This window comes from Aspergillus udagawae (assembly GCF_001078395.1).
Source record: "Aspergillus udagawae IFM 46973 DNA, scaffold_4, whole genome shotgun sequence".
NCBI classification, from domain to species: domain Eukaryota; kingdom Fungi; phylum Ascomycota; class Eurotiomycetes; order Eurotiales; family Aspergillaceae; genus Aspergillus; species Aspergillus udagawae.
This window is the reverse complement of record NW_025091267.1, coordinates 2657358-2675594: the sequence shown is the minus strand read 5'-3', so window position 1 is coordinate 2675594 and position 18237 is coordinate 2657358. Positions and strand designations below refer to the sequence as shown.

The 18237-nt window shown below is 48.0% G+C and overlaps 4 protein-coding genes and 2 non-coding genes across 6 annotated transcripts; 5 read left to right on the top strand and 1 right to left on the bottom strand.

The window, feature by feature from the left end:
- Nucleotides 1–1952: 1952 nt before the first annotated feature.
- Aud_006316 (putative UV excision repair protein (RadW)) lies at nt 1953–3551 on the top strand (the record flags this gene model as incomplete). Its single annotated transcript, XM_043291217.1, has 7 exons — nt 1953–1970; nt 2049–2096; nt 2158–2230; nt 2370–2449; nt 2517–2849; nt 2914–3372; nt 3432–3551. 7 exons carry the CDS (start codon nt 1953–1955, stop codon nt 3549–3551), a joined length of 1131 nt encoding a protein of 376 aa, XP_043147152.1.
- Nucleotides 3552–4474: 923 nt separating this feature from the next.
- Nucleotides 4475–6417, bottom strand: smp3 (glycosylphosphatidylinositol-alpha 1,2 mannosyltransferase smp3; the record flags this gene model as incomplete). Its single annotated transcript, XM_043291216.1, has 4 exons — nt 4475–5498; nt 5555–5682; nt 5740–6122; nt 6309–6417. The coding sequence occupies 4 exons, from the start codon at nt 6415–6417 to the stop codon at nt 4475–4477; spliced, it is 1644 nt and encodes a 547-aa protein (XP_043147151.1).
- Nucleotides 6418–7013: 596 nt separating this feature from the next.
- Aud_006314 lies at nt 7014–7117 on the top strand. The gene has a single exon. It is a non-coding gene; the product is annotated as a tRNA-Ala (tRNA).
- A 118-nt stretch (nt 7118–7235) lies between these two features.
- On the top strand, nt 7236–7307 carry Aud_006313. Its single transcript has one exon. It is a non-coding gene; the product is annotated as a tRNA-Ala (tRNA).
- A 1189-nt stretch (nt 7308–8496) lies between these two features.
- On the top strand, nt 8497–9216 carry skpA (SCF ubiquitin ligase subunit skpA; the record flags this gene model as incomplete). Its single annotated transcript, XM_043291215.1, has 4 exons — nt 8497–8545; nt 8660–8745; nt 8816–8983; nt 9043–9216. The coding sequence occupies 4 exons, from the start codon at nt 8497–8499 to the stop codon at nt 9214–9216; spliced, it is 477 nt and encodes a 158-aa protein (XP_043147150.1).
- Nucleotides 9217–13783: 4567 nt separating this feature from the next.
- On the top strand, nt 13784–17990 carry mdr1 (ABC multidrug transporter Mdr1; the record flags this gene model as incomplete). Its single annotated transcript, XM_043291214.1, has 3 exons — nt 13784–14185; nt 14267–17571; nt 17633–17990. 3 exons carry the CDS (start codon nt 13784–13786, stop codon nt 17988–17990), a joined length of 4065 nt encoding a protein of 1354 aa, XP_043147149.1.
- Between the last annotated feature and the right edge of the window lie 247 nt (nt 17991–18237).

Here is an 18237-nt window from a genome sequence, read left to right as displayed (position 1 = left end):
CCTACCCGTCTATGCGCGTTGAGTTGTTCTCCAGCAGATCATTCCAGCCCACACAACAGATGCTCCCGATTGCATACCTTCGTCCGAATACTCTTTGAACTTTTTCTCGAGAACGCCAGCCGATAATACATATAGTGAAGATGTTGTCCTCTTGTGTGTTCGTGAGATTATTTAGACAGGCAGGGAACGCCGGTCCTGAGAAACCGACTATCGAATGTTCCATGAATTCAGATCTCCTGCTGACTCTAAAGGCAGTTCTTGGCCAATTAGGATTAGCTTTGAGACGTCTACAATGCGAAAATTCTGTTTCGTGCATGGAACTCATCCACAGAATTTATTTGTCAATGTTCGTCAACATGCTAGATGGAGCGGCCGGGGAGATCTCCAGGATCCCGGGACGGCCCTATCTACAATGTGAATCGTCCGTGTTGGTCATTCGGTATCAAGGAGTACAGGCAGATGCCCCGGTCGAAATGTGATGTCTCGCAGTTCTCTCCTGATATCTTGTGGAATGTTCAGTTGCCGAATACTTAGCACCTATCCGAATCAAGAACTGCTATTCTGCAGTGTTAACTAACCAAGTCTGTAAGTCGTTTGCGGAGAACATGATACAGAGGGTAGAGATTTCATTAGAATGTCGGATTACACTCGGAACTGGCGTAAATGTAAGAGTGGCTTCCAGTATATGTACTAATTTTTTACCTAGTCCCAGGAGATAGGATCACGGCCTCCTCAGTCTCCGGCTTGTGGGCTCCCGTCTCCAACGCTGAACTATGTGATACATCTATGAGATACATCCAATCAGTGCTTTGACCTTTTCCGCATAACCTTCTACCCCCGGATTAGGTCTCATTGTGGATTCTAAAAGCGATCATACATCTACGGAGTAGTCCGTTAGTTTGGGTGGAAGAAATGGAAGAATGGCCTTGTTTGCAATGGTACTTCCGTGCAAAATGGAAGGTAGGAGGAGGTAGAGAGGCATTGCCGCATTGGTTACGGATTGATCCGTATCTTCGCTATATCCTTGAGGGCGGTCTGCTAGTCTTTCTATATTAAATTGCTTCTACTGGCAGCTCTCGTCCATTAATCTAGATTCTTCTTGAGCTCAGCAAGCCGTGCTACAACTATATCTTTTGCTTTCGTTTCACATGTACTGCATCTGCTTGCTCCGGCTCTGATCTGATCCAAGGCATTCGATATCTCTGCCAGGTACTACATGACAGAGGTAGTCAATCGAACATTTATATGTCGCACAAGCTTTGATTGTAGGTTTGTCTCGTGACGAAATGTAGCAGTTGATCCCATGAGAACCGACAAACAGTGACTACCTAACGCTACATACAATTCATCCACTTCCGACGATATTTATCGATGCAGAGAGAATTATTGCGTTTGAGTAGACCATACCCTGATAGAACAACCCGGAGACTCAAAAATCAGCGGATACCTCTATAAGTTAGACATACTCTGTGATTCCACAGTCTGATTACGGATCTAATTGACTTCTATCTTATAAATGGATAGATAGTAATACTGTATGGCGTTGGGTCCCTGACAGCATGGGGCTCATAGATCTTGGCCACCAAGACAGGACGGAGAAATTACTACGCATTGTGGCTGAAGAGCCGACACAGACTGTGGCTGGACAGCAAGTGAATATGTGAATGTGGCGCATGAAGCCGTGACCGCCCCCAGCTCTCCCACCTCTTCTCTTTTCCATTCTTCTTGGGCGTCATGATTATGGTCATCAATCTTTCCCACTTTCCGAATCCAGCTTGTTTTCTCTTTTACGCCCTCTGATTTTGCTGGGCTAGCTATATCAATAACCCACTCAACTACCTTACAGCCCCTGCTACGGATACTTTATACTCTACGACCCCGTACCCCTCTATTTCCAGCTACTTTGAACTCCCCACCTCTCGAAGCCATCTCCTCTCCTTCGGTGGCGCAAGATGAAGCTCACATTCAAGGTACCTTCTGCAACAATCAACTCCTGCCTGTTGATATACTTGGGCCATCAAATACTGACCGCGGTCTCTTCTCAATAGGATCTCAAACAGCAGAAATTCGTAATTGATGCAGAGCCCTCTGAGACGGTGAGCTTTTGTCCCTGCGCGAGTGTTCTGCCAGTGCGGGGCTGACCGGAATCTTTCCTAGGTCGGACAAGTAAAGGAAAAAATCTCCAAAGAAAAAGGATGGGAGGTACCTCAGCTTAAGCTCATCTATTCCGGTTAGTCTGACAATGATCACCCTGAGTTTCATCATTTCTCAGGTATCTGCTGGAATGGCACCTTGGCTTTTTGCTTTTGTCTCCTTTCCCCTGCTTTTTCTTAGCTGATTTCGCTGACGCTTCGCTGGATAACTCCCAGGGAAAATCCTGCAAGATGACAAGACCATCGAGACATACAACATTGAGGAGAAGGGATTCATAGTATGCATGGTATCGAAGGTATGACTCTGGTCTTGCTATTGAAACGACTTCTGATCACTGCATCTGACCGCACCATCTTCTGTAGCCCAAGGCTCCCTCATCTGCCGCTACACCTTCACAGGCCCCTTCTACCCCTTCGAGAGCTGCTGCCTCCACGCCTGCTGCCCCAGCCGCCCCGGCCCCGTCTACTGCCCCATCTGCTCCGGCCATACCTGCGACACCCTCACCCGCCGCTCCGGCTCAGGCACCCGCCGATTCCTCTACTGCGTTCAATGACCCGTCGGCATTGCTGAGTGGCTCTCAGAGTGAGGCCGTCATCAGTCAAATGGAGAGCATGGGCTTCCCCAGAAGCGATATCAACCGTGCCATGAGAGCGGCTTTCTTCAACCCTGATCGTGCTATTGAGTATCTATTGAACGTGAGCTGTCATCTGCTGTTCTCCACGTGCGCTTCGCATGACTAATGCTAATTCCCTATTACAGGGAATCCCGGACAACATCCAACAGGAGCAGCAGCAACAGGCTGCCGCAGCCGCCGCGCCCCCTGCCCCGTCGGCTCCTTCCGGAGAGAGTGCTCCCTCGTCGACCGGTGGTGATGAGCCAGTGAATTTGTTTGAAGCCGCTGCTCAGGCTGGCACTGGAGAGGGCGCTGGTCGTGGAGCTCGTGCCGGTGCTGCCGGAGCTGGGGAAGGACTGCCCAACCTCGACTTCTTGCGGAATAACCCTCACTTTCAGCAGCTCCGCCAGTTGGTCCAGCAGCAGCCGCAGATGCTGGAACCCATCCTTCAGCAAGTCGCCGCCGGTAACCCTCAGATTGCACAGCTCATTGGTCAGAATGAGGAGCAGTTTCTCCAGCTCTTGAGTGAAGAGGATGATGGCGCGTTGCCTCCAGGTACCCACGCAATCAGCGTTACAGAGGAGGAGAGAGACGCCATTGAACGTGTACGTACCTCGGCATACTGCTACTGCTACTATTATATTTCAAGCTAACTGGTTGCCAGCTCTGCCGACTTGGTTTCTCTCGAGATCTGGTCATCCAGGCCTACTTTGCCTGTGACAAGAACGAAGAGCTCGCGGCCAATTACCTCTTTGAGAACCCTGATGATCCTGACGACCTGTGATGAACTGCTTTCCTGTGATTTTGTTCGAGGCTCCTCGTCTACTGGTTGCCTGCCAATCTATTCGAGTTAATTCTCCTCTCCTAACGAATTTTAGCATGAACGTCTTCTGACTCTTGTACGCAACCGATTTTGTTCAAACCGGGCTTCGTGCAAGTTTTCTTTTACCATTTCCCTGTCATTTCACTTGCGTGTGTTTTTTCTATGTCGAAACAGCTGCCCTAGTGAATGAAATTGGGAACTCGATGCTTCAACGTATGATATCTACCTCTTATTCAAACGTGACGCGTGGGTCATGTACCTATCAATGAGACGCACTGGGTCATCTTGACATGTATTCTATTTTTTCTCTCGCCTTTATTCCACCGGCATGACGAGGTTTGGCAACCGGATCAAGTCGCCGTTTCCACAGAAACCATAGGGATGAAGACGTAAGCAACCGATGTCCTTTGCGGATAGAGTGGTCACCAGGTACATTTGACTGTAGATCTTGCGACGAGCTGTTACAGGGAGAACTGTTCAATCCCTTCGAAGAAGGGAAATCTGACGCAAGCGAGGGTTTTCAATTGTGACAATGGCAATAAACAAGTAGTGGCTCTTTTGCTTTGGCCGTTTAATCTGGCATCCCGTTCATTTGACTAGTCATGAATTATGATTATACTGTATTGCGATGAGGGGTATAAACGAAATACGAGGGACATATTTTGTACGGGTATATTTGGCGCTGGGAAAGGGGTATCCGAAAGTCTCATCCCTGAAGGGGAAGGATGTCGAGTAGATGCGTGTGGACTGACTCGCTGTAAAAGGGGAATGGAACAGCCCGCAAGAGCACATATTATGCTTGTTTATAGAGGTTCAGACGTTCAACTGAGCAAGGACGAAGAGAAACGGGAATCAGAAGGGAATCAAGGTAGCGGGATGAGGGTTCAATCGCAGCCTGTCCTTCGTGCTAACCAGACATTTAGTCCACGTCTGCCAAAGACGCGTTTTAATGTCGCGACCAGCCCGTCGCTACCGACATCGAGATCATCCAGGTTGATGTGTTTTGGGTAGGAATAGAGCTCCCGTAATTCCAGACCTGAGGAGCCTGCTGGCGCTGTTGTGTATCGGTCCAGGTATGTAGCAGATCTTGGGGCGACCACGAACACGAAGTTCGTTCGATCAGCTTCCCCAGATCCGTCGCTGGCATCGTCGGTGTGAGTCTCGCCATGGGAGCCACATAGCGGCACCAACTTCTCGAGTTCCTGGGCCATCTCTGCTCCGGGAATGCCCATCATATCGCGGGTATCGATATCTAGCGGGAGGCTGGTATTGTTTCCCAATAGCCACAATGGGGGAGAGTATGTTTTCCACCATAATACGGTCGCGGATACTCTGGGCTGATATTCCACCGAGCCATTCGGCTTCACAGTGTTTGCCGAAATTATGGTTGGGATGGCCAGTTGCACAGGTACCACGCCACCCTGGTGGTAGATGCCCATCAAAAAGCCCAAAGCAGCATTGAAAATGACCCAGGCTACAAGGAACAGACGTGATTTGCGCAGGCGGAAGCAGCTAAGGAGGAGTGGCACACAGGGAATGAGAAAACGGGGCTCTTGATGCGGGAAGATCGAGAGCATCGCGGTGCCTGACAGGGCGGAGACGGCCTGCGTTGTCTTCAGCCAAGAAGGAATTGCTGGACGATTCCATAGGGACAGGACCATTGCCAAAAATGCTGGTCCGAGAAGCTGCGGCAAGTTGACTAGGAAATGTTGGTAGTTTGGATGGAGTCCATGGAGAGCCAGATTCGAAGTTTTCGTATTGTAGAGTAAATTATTGAGAGGCGAGATTATAGGCGAGCGGAGGGCATCGAGCACTGATGCAGATGGGCGATAAAACCTAGTGTCGACGATTATAGCAATGCAAGAGAAGAATAGGCCACAGACGATGAAGACAAAGAATGAGGTCGGTCTGCGCCTCAGCATTAGTTGATCCGACAATATGCCATCTGCGATGACGAGACTTACCTGCGCCAGAAATGTGGTAGTAATTGAAGCCCTGGAATCAAAAGAAAGGCCGGAAAGGTGATCCGGTTGAAAACACCAGCGACAGCGATCAATGCGAGCACGACACAAGAAAAGATGGATGAGCGTCGCTATATAGAGCCATTAGCTTCAGGAGGTCCATTACCATCTTCTCTGATGGTTCAAACCTTTTGTCCAACAATGCGGCGAATCAGCACCAGACCCCAGGTGACCAATAAAGTCTCAAGCGAGTTGGAGAAGGTGTGCGTCTGATATGTCCAGGTGACATACGAGGATGCAACCAGCACCACAGCGGCCCGGCGATGGCGCGGAAGAGGGACCAGCTCGTAGATGGCCCAGTCCTCCAAAACGAAACTTAAAAGGAACATGACTGCTCTCAAAATATAGTAAGCCACCTCCGGGGATGGATTCCCTATCTCCAACTCGCCGTAAAACCATTTCAGAAGGCCCATCGGCAAGCTGTAAACCGGCCATAGCGGAAAGACGCTACGAATAGGATTCTCAGAGGTGAACTCCCACGGTAATTTGGACGGGTACGAAAGTGTGCGACCTAAGTATCCCGTCAGTTTGCAGATTGCGAAGCGCCGACTCTCAAAGAGGGAAGGGGTTGTGCGCCGTTAAACCTCGCGAAGGGGGAGCGAGCAGACCAGCATCGTGATCGCGTTCGCGTTCGCGTTGCAGTAATGATCACAGCGTTGTATTTACACATCTCGAGGAATTTAGGAGAACGACATACCCGCGAAGACCTCGGGGCCTTGGAAGTTCTCATCTGGATGGAGATAACTTGGCGAGAGCGCAAAGTAGACTCGAACGAGTAGTAGCAGCAAGTATGTCCGTCTCCACATGACTCAGATGTCAGAAACGCACGGTACGCTGAGATGAAGGAAAGATAAGAATGATCCGACCGAAATAACAGTTACATGCTGCTGCATCAGGAGGTTGAGGACAGAAAAACAGCGATCCGGAGCATCCGATAAGGCCTCGTATCTGGAAGACGAAGAGAGGACAAATACTGAGAATGATAAAGGGGATGGATGGGTTGGGTTGCTGATCTTGACAGTCGCAATAATCTGTCAGAGGACAAGTAAACCAATAACAGAGCTTAGTCTAGGTGGTACTACTCTGATGTTTTTCTTTTTCCCACTCGATAAAGAAGACCGAGACGCGTCTTGTCGGGTGATGATATCATTGGTCCTGGAGAGAACGCTTGTGACTATCTCCCGACACCTGTCCGTATTGCTAGGATACTGACACGGAAGAAGAGTACTGACAAAGGGCTCGTTATTGTATTGCGAATGCCATTTTTCCTTTTGATCATCTCCTAACATCGGTCACTTGGACCAAGATCAGGAAAATTTGGGTGACAGCCTGAGGTATGAAAACTGTCAGACTTGCCTTTTAGATTCATTTAAGATAAAACTAAAGCAGTTAACACACAAATGGGCTTGTAGCTCAGTGGTAGTAGCGCTCGCTTTGCATTAATAAAGGTGCAGGTCTTCGGACTAGAAATGCGAGAGGTCCGGGGTTCAATCCCCCGTGAGTCCATTTTTTGTCCACTTTTTGCCCCTATCTTATCTCTTCTAATTTTTATTTTTTTAGTGCAGTTGTAGGCGCTAAAGTTATTTATCTCTGGTAGTCAAAAAAAGTCACATGACATCAAATTGGGCTTGTGGTTTAGTGGTATAATACCTGCCTTGCAAGCAGGTGGTCCGGGGTTCGATTCCCCGCGAGTCCAGACTTTTTTGCCTCTTGTTACTTGAGCTGACAACGCCATGCTATTCAATAGCTGTGGCCTTGTCTTATTTGCAGTAGAATCGACACATTAGCTGCATTATGCATTTTCTTTCTTGGTACGGCAAACCTGCAGCTGACAGACCAAGTGTTGCCGGAATCTCACAATACAGCCCTCAGATCTCAAGCCTTTTTCCGGTTGCGAAATAGCTGAGCTCAATGGCCATAATAGTAGCCTGCAAGAATCAGTACTTGACCATTGATCAAGAAGGCAATAAGGCATCGAAGTGAAGATAGCACTTTGCAGCTGAGACCCTTGAAGTAGCTGCTCCAATGTCACTAATTTCGCATTACCTTCTTTCTTATAGGTAAAGCCCATCAAAACGGTGATGTTTTGTGTTTCTTTCCAGTCCTGAGTGTCATCGTTAAGTTCAAAAACTCAATGTATCTTCGAATCATAACCCACAAAGACTTATTTCTTTTTCATTTGAGACGAAGGATACCTGAGACCATAGGGAATCCTAGTCGAGGACTGTCATCTTTAAATGTGACCAGTCTGTCCTTGTTCTTGCTATTTGTACTTTGCTGTTTCGAATATCATGATCTAAGAGCTTTTGTTTGTTGAAACTTTAAATGACTACAAGGAGTCATTCTGTCTCTGGGCATTAATATCACAGACATCACCTTGACAAGTACCAGGGTATTGAGTAGGCAGACATTGTAGAACTATGATGCCGACACGAAGACATTAGGCTGCCAACCCATGCTTAACCAAGGGTACCTGGTATGTAGTGGGGGCGAAGTAGGATTAGCAGTTTAGTCACTGCTGGTGGCCCTTCCCCCCCAGAGAAAGATTCACTAATACGGAGAGCCGCCGCAAGAACCAACCTCTTCTCACTTGTTGGCTCCGGCTTCTGTATTTATTCTCCTTTCTTCCCTGCTACATATTGCTACATACGGGAAGTTCTATCAAAATTCAACAACACCAGGTTAGCCTTTCCCCCTGAAATCCTACAACCGCTCAAATACGTCCAGCTTTCCACCGACTCCAACCCGGAATCATTGTCAGACTCCCCCGCCTTCGCGCCCCTCACAACGTCTGCTGAGCTTTCCGACTTTTCATTCAGGACTGTTATTAACGCGTTAGTTGCAGAAGATCAGATCACAATCTCGATACTACAGAGATTGTCAAAATGTCCACTGTTACTCTTACAAGCTCCGATGGCGTTGACATCACGGTCGGTAAGTTATCTCATCCTTCGAAGCCCTTCGTGTCCGGTACTCGGAAGATGAATGCACTCTGTCATTGCTTTATTTCACTTTCAATTCAATACTGATCATACTATCTTTCTGTAGACCGCGATGTTGCCGAACGATCGATTCTTATCAAGAACATGCTGGAGGATTTGGGCGAGTCGGATGAGGCCATTCCTATTCCAAATGTAAGTTTGAATTGAACGCCTTTTATCTTGGTGAGTGGCTCTGTTCATTCTAACTCTATCCTTTTCGCAGGTCAACGAGGTTGTGCTGAAGAAGGTCATTGAATGGTGCACTCATCACAAGAACGACCCTCCCAGCACTGGTGATGACGATGACTCTCGCCGCAAGACTACCGATATCGATGAGTGGGATCAGAAGTTCATGCAGGTCGACCAGGAGATGTTGTTTGAAATCATCTTGGTATGTACCGGATTGTCGACCCTTCCCACAGAAAATTGACTAAGACGCGAACCCTACAGGCTGCCAACTACCTCGATATCAAAGCTCTCTTGGATGTCGGCTGCAAGACTGTTGCGAACATGATTAAGGGCAAGTCCCCCGAAGAGATTCGCAAGACTTTCAACATCCAGAACGATTTCACTCCCGAGGAGGAGGATCAAATCCGCCGTGAGAACGAGTGGGCCGAGGAGTAAGCTTTCACTTGTGTACTTGCATCGAATCGACCCATTGCTGACAAGGCTGATTTTAGTCGCTAAATGCGTATCTGATTAAACGTCACAAAGTCTCGGACTCTTTCTCTAGCGGTTGGGGGCAGCCACCTCGTAACGCAGTGAGTTTCATCGGTCTAAAGATAACTTCAGTCTACGGCGTTCGGCTTTCATAACTTTCTAGCGGTTGTTTGCTCCTTTACTGGCTGTTATCTTTGGGGCTTGTCAGCCCGGGTTCGTTTCCGCTTCTTTCGAACAAATGGGCGAGGGTTCTGCTCTTATACCAATCAACGATTGTGTTGGCTCGCTAGCGATCCATATTTCAAGTTGCTCAAAAATTTGATGGTCAAATGTGAATCTCTCTTCGGTCCCTGGACGCTCTCTTGCTGAGTGCAGAGATCAAGCAGCACTGCCACTTACGGTAGAGTAGATCTGCAGGCCCAACATGCCTCCTGCAAACTGCCAAGCGTGCGTTGTATACGTAAGCGTTGATAAAGCTCTGGAAGTAATCATCAACGAAGTATCAGTGTGAATGCTGTTGCAGGAGCGCATCCTATCCATCCCTTTTCGTCCCATCCCGTCTACGTAGCAGCAAGGGGTCATTCCTTGATTGAGTGATATCGCCAATGCAAATGCCTCGTTCAACGACAATTACCCATCATGACTTTTCTTTTATTCTTGTTTAGCTCGTGTACATATCTGCAGATGATCCACATGTCCAGAGCCCGACAACGCTCGCATTCATGGAGTCTGTTCGACTTGCACCTTGCAACAGTTCGCATTTCGCCTTAAGATCCAGGGGGTAGAATTGCACCATTCGCATCGGAGCGGCCGGGCTAGACTAAAAGCAAAGCACGTGTGTTCCAAGATGAACCGACTTGTCATTCATTCACATTGTTTTTGTTCCGAACAGAAACCGAGAGGTAAAAACATTGTAACAGCGGCGCGAGGTCCGAACGCACAGTAATCATCGCGAGTAAGAGCTGCGGTATAACAATCGGGCGAAACAACTGGGGACGGACATCTCGGTCGGAAAAGAAAAAGGATTTGCCTCGAGTTTAGATACCGAGACGGGTCTTGCGCCAGTGTCTCCGCTTGGCGTTGTATCTGGAGAAGAATACCCGTCAGCTGGTTCATTCTTCCTTTTCTGTCCATGTAACCCGCGCAAGGTTCCAAATCCGTTCGTGTGATTTTTCTGGGGCGATTGTTGATGCGGGATGACAAGGCTGTCGTTGTGATCGAGGTCCGATTCAAGGATTTTCCCACCCCACCATTGCACACGATGGACGGCTCCGGATTGTAGAAGAAAAAGAGTGTATTTACCTGATGGTGTTACCGGTCCTGAGACGAATCCACTGGGGAATAGGACGGTTCTGTCTCTGAGCTTTGGCAAGCTTCTGCTTGGTGCGGAAACTCTTGTGGCTCTATTCAACAAAAATCGACGTTAGCCAACTGTCACCTTGTCACCTCAACATCAAAGACGAATATCTCAGTTCCTCGATGCGAGAGCAAGACAAATAAAATCTTCACATAACTCGGAATCGTAGGGGAGGACTGCTAACCGGCATCTTGTAGGCTTGTCGCGACGGCGAGCTGAGGGTATGGACTGGCGATAGTGAGGTTGTCGACCGTCTTCAAAGGGCCGATCGTAGTGGTTATTTTTTGTGTGGGCAGGGTTTAGCGGTTCGCTTCGGGTGGGTCATGTGATGTATGCCTTAGGCATACATCCGGCTCCGTATCAATTCACTTTACGACCAGGGACCACATCTGATGGTGGTGATATGCAACAACAGCCCTTTGATTTTGATTAAATCCAAATTTTCGACTACGATCATCCATGTCCTTAACTTATACACATAACCTCAGCGTCTCAGTTCGGGTTGTTTAATTCCGGGTTTTAAAATCCGCGCAGATCTAAATATGACTTCTACGACGACTGCTCCCCTCGATCAAGAAATCAACAATAACTCGAAATGTAGAAACATAAACTATTCCATGAGTGTGAACAAACTCCATGCGGAAGATTCAGATCACGCAGTACTAGGTTCTGGCTGCATGAGGACTCAAGGCAGCGACAGTGATCTGCATAAGCTTGCACGTAGTCATGACACAGTCGAGAGAAGATCCAATCTAGGCAACATAATGAGTTGACTTGACACATTTGAGAAGTTCCGGAGAGCAATAGTGGTAAATGATCGGGACGAGCTTACGACTACAAGCCTGAATCTCATATGTGGCGCTCCAGCCCTCATGCAACAACGATCCGAGTAATGACTCAAGTAAAGGAATACCAGAGCAGTAATTACAAAGAGTGGTGACTTTTCAAATCGACCAGATAACACGGACAAACAAGCACGTATGGTTCAGTCTCCCTCATATTATTATTGAATCCACTCAGAACTTCTAATAGATGATGGACCAGATGAGGCTACAAATGACCATCTAGTCTAGAATGTAGATGTTGGGCACACTCAGGCCCCAGGATTACGGGGGTGTTGTGCAGTCTAAGTACGGAGTATGGAGAACCCGAGACTTGATCTTAGGTACCCTCTACTCTGTATGCCTTGTAAAACTGATGCTCTTTTGTCTTGAGAGACTCGGAGTGATTGGCGATCATTATCCACCCGAACTTCAAGCTACGTCAAGATGCTACGGATATTCCGAACCCCAACTTTGTATCAACAGACTGTGGATGGCCTGTAAAAAAGTGAACAAATGTAAGTTGAAATTGACATATACTTATTCACAACATACGGAGTAGCTTACTTCTCTTTACTTTTTTTTCTTAGATCGGCCAATCAAGTGGTGTTCTATGCGATTTCGCTCCGTATTGGAGGTACAATACATCGCTTAACCCAGGCAACGTTCTCGGGGTTCGGGTCTTATACTTGCCGACAGCCACCATCTTGAAATTGATACAGAAGCACCTCTAGGTACGTATTGCTACTATGGTGTCTAGACGTGGGAGAAGATTGATCGGCAGTTCCACCTACAGGCTAAAGGAGACTCAGGCTCTCTGTTTACTAAATTTGGAGCCATCCAGATTTCTGCCTTCAGCATTCCTATCTGTATAGGCAACTTGCCGTACTCCATAGTGGACTGAGGGAATCCGCGAACATGATCTTTTCGCACTCTAAGATAGTAGACTTGTAGTTTGACTCGGACCAATATGTATCATAGTACCTAAACACCAGGTCCAGGGGCTCTTCCTTAAATTTGCGTTCTGATTGGCCTGCCTGCTGAAGGGGCTTCTATGTTGAAATTTGGAGTCTTAGATTAACAAGCATCGCAACGTGGGGGAGAACGCACGATAAATCTCCGGGGACGAAAATTTCCTGGATCAAGAAGTTATTTCTGTTCCTCTTTACTAGAAAGTTCCGCGCAGGTGGGTTTGTTGGACATGAGGTCTCAGTCAGATGATCGACTATCATCCGGTTGATTGAGTCACAACCTAAGGCCCTATCTGAGGTTTTCAGAATGTTTCAATGCTGAAATTCCATGCAAAAGTTTTGTTAGGATGACAAGCGGGACAGGAACATTATCCGCCTGCTTGACTTCAGAAAAGGAGAAGCGGGTCCATCTGGTTGGACTGTTGAAGTCTCAAAGTCGAAGGCCTCTTTTGAAAAGCGAGCTGGCAGGTAGATTGGATTTCCCCAATTCGGTTAGACCGTGCACTATTAGGGATGCTAAGCTATGGCATGTGTATAAATAGGTATGAAGTCGGGGTACAAGATTGGTAATGGAGTGTAGTCTTACAATCAAGATGACCTACACCTTTTTGCCTTGATTCGACATAATCAACGGTAGATAGTAGCAGATGCTTCTCGAAATGCTTTTCGGTCAAGGGCCATGATGACTCATGAACTTAACATGTTCTCTTAGGCAACAAAGTGCGGCGTATGCGATCTCCATTAGCTTTGTGCATAAAAGTATCGGGATGTCGGGCCTCCGAAGATACGGTGGTTGACGTTAAGATACGTAAAGGGTCTCTCTGAGTCTCTACTCCGTACCATCCATGGCTAAGCCATACTTAAGAATCCGAGTTCTGGGAGCAAAATGTATTAATATTAATATTATTATTATTGTAATATTACTACCACTAATATTATCCTTATTATTGCTTGACCGTTGAGAGGGGACTATTAATACTACGAGCTGACGCTGTTGTCCAAAGTCATGTTCTTTTGAGTGAAGCTCTCAAAAGGAGGTTTCATGGAATCTTTCTAGACCCTTCAATTCTTTCCTCTTCAGGGTGACTTTATTCCTGACCAGCGTGAAATTTCAGACCATACGACATAGAAGTGTCCTCTCTACGTGAAGGAGCACGACAGGGCCTTGACGACGCCATCTCGGTCTATTCCCTCATATAATCCTTTCCTCCTTGATTCAATCGAAGACCTCTGGATATTTTATCTTTGAGATTTGGAAGCCATATTATCTGCCTGTTAACCGACTTATGGAGTAGTGCGATCCTGGATAGCTCGAGGATTCCTCAACCTGTGGCATCTTTTAACTGAGAGAGTGTCAGTTTCGGCATAGCCTTGAGCGCAACATGTCTGCGCCTGAAAACAACGCCTCCTCTCGGGAGAAGTCGCTGGAGAATTTGCAGGTAGCGACATTAGAGAAAGGACGTTCCACTTCAATTTCCGGTGCTGATAATGAAAAATCACACGATCATCATTCGCTCTCAGACACAACCATGGCGCCTCCAGATGGCAAGAAAAAGGATCATCACTCATCGCCTGCTGAGAAGGCTGTCGACCTGAATGATGATTCTCTCTTTGCCCATCTTCCGGAGCATGAGAAAGAGATACTCAAGCGACAGCTTGAGTCACCGTCTGTGAAAGTATCTTTTTTCATTTTGTATCGCTATGCCTCAAGAACGGACATCCTGATCATGATCGTGAGCGCAATCTGTTCTATTGCTGCTGGTGCTGCTCTCCCCTTGTTTACGGTATGTATGACCTGCCTGACGATGTGACTATGTGTCAGTCGTTAGACACAGAGTGTTTGTGGCTGACATTTGATCTACTAGATTCTTTTCGGTTCACTGGCCTCAGCGTTCCAAGGCATCTCTCTGGGTACCATGCCCTATCATGATTTCTATCACCAACTGACTAAGAATGTTCTTTACTTTGTGTATCTCGGTATCGCGGAGTTTGTCACAGTCTACGTCAGCACCGTGGGTTTCATCTATACTGGCGAACATCTCACGCAGAAGATTCGCGAAAACTATCTCGAGGCTATCTTGAGGCAGAACATGGCTTATTTCGACAAGTTGGGCGCCGGTGAAGTGACCACGCGTATCACTGCTGATACCAACCTGATCCAAGACGCCATCTCTGAGAAAGTTGGTCTCACCTTGACCGCATTCGCCACATTTGTCACCGCATTCATCGTCGCCTACGTCAAGTATTGGAAGTTGGCTCTGATTTGTACCTCAACTATCGTCGCCCTGGTCATGGTCATGGGAGGTGGGTCGCGGTTCATTGTGAAGTACAGCAAGAAATCTCTCGAAAGTTATGGTGCTGGTGGAACTGTCGCGGAAGAAGTCATCAGCTCCATTCGGAATGCTACCGCTTTTGGCACACAAGATAAGCTCGCCAAGCAATATGAAATTCACCTGGCTGAGGCTGAAAAATGGGGCATCAAACAACAAGTCATCCTTGGTATGATGGTGGGTGCTATGTTCGGTATCATGTTTTCGAACTATGGTCTCGGTTTCTGGATGGGATCTCGCTTCGTTGTCGATAAAGAAGTCAACGTGGGCCAAGTTCTGACAGTTTTGATGGCTATCCTGATCGGTTCGTTCAGTTTGGGCAACGTTGCCCCCAATGGCCAGGCATTTACGAACGGTGTTGCTGCGGCCGCCAAGATTTACAGCACGATCGACCGTGCATCGCCCCTGGACCCCTATTCTGATGAAGGGAAGAAACTCGACCATTTCGAAGGAAATATCGAATTCCGCAATGTCAAGCACATCTACCCTTCAAGACCGGAAGTTACTGTCATGGAAGATGTCTCTTTATTGATGCCCGCCGGAAAGACTACCGCACTGGTAGGTCCATCCGGCTCTGGAAAGAGTACTGTTGTCGGCTTGGTGGAGCGCTTTTACCTTCCTGTAGGAGGACAGGTATTACTGGACGGCTATGACATCCAAACCCTCAACCTCCGTTGGCTGCGACAGCAGATTTCTCTCGTCAGCCAGGAGCCTGTCCTTTTCGGCACCACGATCTTTAGAAACATCGAACATGGCCTGATTGGCACCAAATTTGAGCATGAGCCGAAGGATAAAATTAGAGAGCTCATCGAGAATGCGGCCAGAATGGCCAACGCTCATGATTTTATCATGGCTCTGCCCGAAGGTTATGAGACAAATGTCGGTCAGCGTGGATTCTTACTCTCGGGGGGTCAGAAGCAACGTATTGCCATTGCTCGTGCCATTGTCAGTGATCCCAAGATTCTGTTGCTTGACGAGGCTACGTCAGCTTTGGATACCAAGTCTGAGGGCGTCGTCCAAGCCGCTCTTGATAAAGCCGCCGAAGGTAGAACCACCATTGTCATTGCTCACCGTTTGTCAACAATCAAAACAGCCCACAACATTGTTGCCATGGTCGGCGGAAAGATTGCCGAACAGGGAACACATGACGAATTGGTCGACCGCAAAGGCACCTACTATAAACTTGTGGAGGCGCAGCGTATCAATGAGGAGAAGGAAGCAGAAGCTCTGGGAGCCGACGCGGACATGGACGCCGATGACTTTGCTCAAGAAGAGGTTGCTCGCATCAAGACTGAAGTTAGCAGCTCGAATTCTCTCGATGCTGAAGATGAGAAGGCACGCTTGGAGATGAAACGAACCGGAACGCAAAAATCAGTTTCAAGTGCCGTTCTATCCAAGAAAGTCCCCGAACAGTTCAAGAAGTACTCACTCTGGACCCTCATCAAGTTCATTGCTTCATTTAATCGCCCCGAGCTTGGTTACATGCTCATTGGCTTGAGTTTCGCGTTCCTTGCGGGTGGTGGCCAACCTACCCAGGCTTTTTTGTACGCCAAGGCAATCAGCACGCTCTCGTTACCCGAATCGATGTTTCACAAACTCAGGCATGACGCGAACTTCTGGTCCTTGATGTTCTTTATTGTTGGAATTGCTCAATTTATCAGCCTTTCTATCAACGGTTCAGCATTTGCTATTTGTTCGGAGAGACTCATCCGCCGAGCCAGAAGTCAGGCGTTCAGATCGATTCTTCGTCAAGACATCTCATTTTTCGACAGGGAAGAGAACAGCACCGGTGCCTTGACGTCCTTCCTATCAACGGAGACGAAGCATCTGTCAGGCGTTAGCGGCGTGACTCTCGGCACAATCATCATGACTAGCACGACGCTTGGGGCGGCGATGGTCGTTGCCTTGGCGATCGGATGGAAGCTGGCTCTGGTTTGCATTTCCGTTGTTCCAATCCTGCTGGCATGCGGCTTCCTCAGATTCTACATGCTTGCTCGATTCCAGCAACGATCGAAGTCCGCCTACGAAGGATCTGCGAGCTATGCATGCGAAGCCACATCAGCGATCCGCACTGTAGCATCACTCACTCGCGAACAAGACGTCTGGTCCGTTTATCACGATCAGCTTCAAAATCAAGGCCAAAGAAGTTTAATCTCAGTGCTGAAATCCTCCCTGCTGTATGCCTCGTCGCAGGCATTGGTGTTCTTCTGCGTCGCTTTGGGCTTCTGGTATGGTGGTACACTTCTAGGCCACCATGAGTACAGCATCTTCCGCTTCTTCGTCTGCTTTTCCGAGATTCTTTTTGGTGCGCAATCAGCCGGAACTGTCTTCTCTTTTGCTCCAGACATGGGTAAGGCAAAGAATGCCGCTGCTCAATTCAAGAAACTCTTCGACAGCAAGCCGACCATCGATATCTGGTCGGATGAGGGCGAGAAGTTGGAGTCCATGGAAGGCGAAATCGAGTTCCGGGACGTCCACTTTAGGTACCCAACTCGGCCAGAGCAGCCTGTTCTTCGAGGACTGAATCTGAGCGTGAAGCCTGGACAATATATTGCGCTTGTTGGACCCAGTGGATGCGGTAAGAGTACTACGATTGCTCTGCTCGAGCGATTTTATGACACACTTGCTGGAGGGGTCTACGTCGACGGAAAGGATATTACCAAACTCAATGTCAACTCATACCGCAGTTTCCTCGCTCTGGTCAGCCAAGAACCTACTCTGTATCAGGGTACCATCAAAGAAAATATCCTTCTCGGAGTCGACAAGGATGACGTCTCGGAGGAGGCTTTGATCAAGGTCTGCAAAGATGCCAACATCTATGATTTCATTATGTCACTTCCGTAAGTTTCCCTTCCCATTGTGTCCTTCATGCCTAGCGGTTCTGTTAACATGGTACAACAGTGAGGGGTTTGACACCGTCGTTGGCAGCAAGGGAGGCATGTTGTCTGGTGGACAAAAACAGCGTGTCGCTATTGCTCGTGCCCTCCTCCGTGACCCCAAGGTCCTTCTTCTGGACGAAGCCACATCTGCTCTCGACTCCGAGTCAGAGAAAGTAGTACAAGCTGCACTGGATGCCGCTGCCCGCGGACGGACAACAATTGCTGTTGCCCATCGGCTGAGTACCATTCAAAAGGCCGATATTATTTACGTGTTCGACCAAGGCAAAATCGTCGAAAGTGGAACGCACCACGAGCTGATTCGAAACAAGGGCCGGTATTACGAGCTGGTCAATCTGCAGAGTCTCGGAAAGACTCATTAATCATCCCTTTCCCCTTCTTTCCATACTGTACAAAGCTTTTTAATACCTTCCTCCTCCCTGCTCAATCGTGTCTTTCTTGGTGCTGGAAATACTGTGGATAGACCACTCCTCTAATGTGTTTATGATTCTCCTGTAAAAGTTTCAGCTGGATTGCCCTCGTCCTTCTACCTAGTCCTCAACTTCGCTACTTAGAGCGCCTTATATTATAGAGACAACGTTGAAGTTTTGACTGGGTATCACTCTCTAC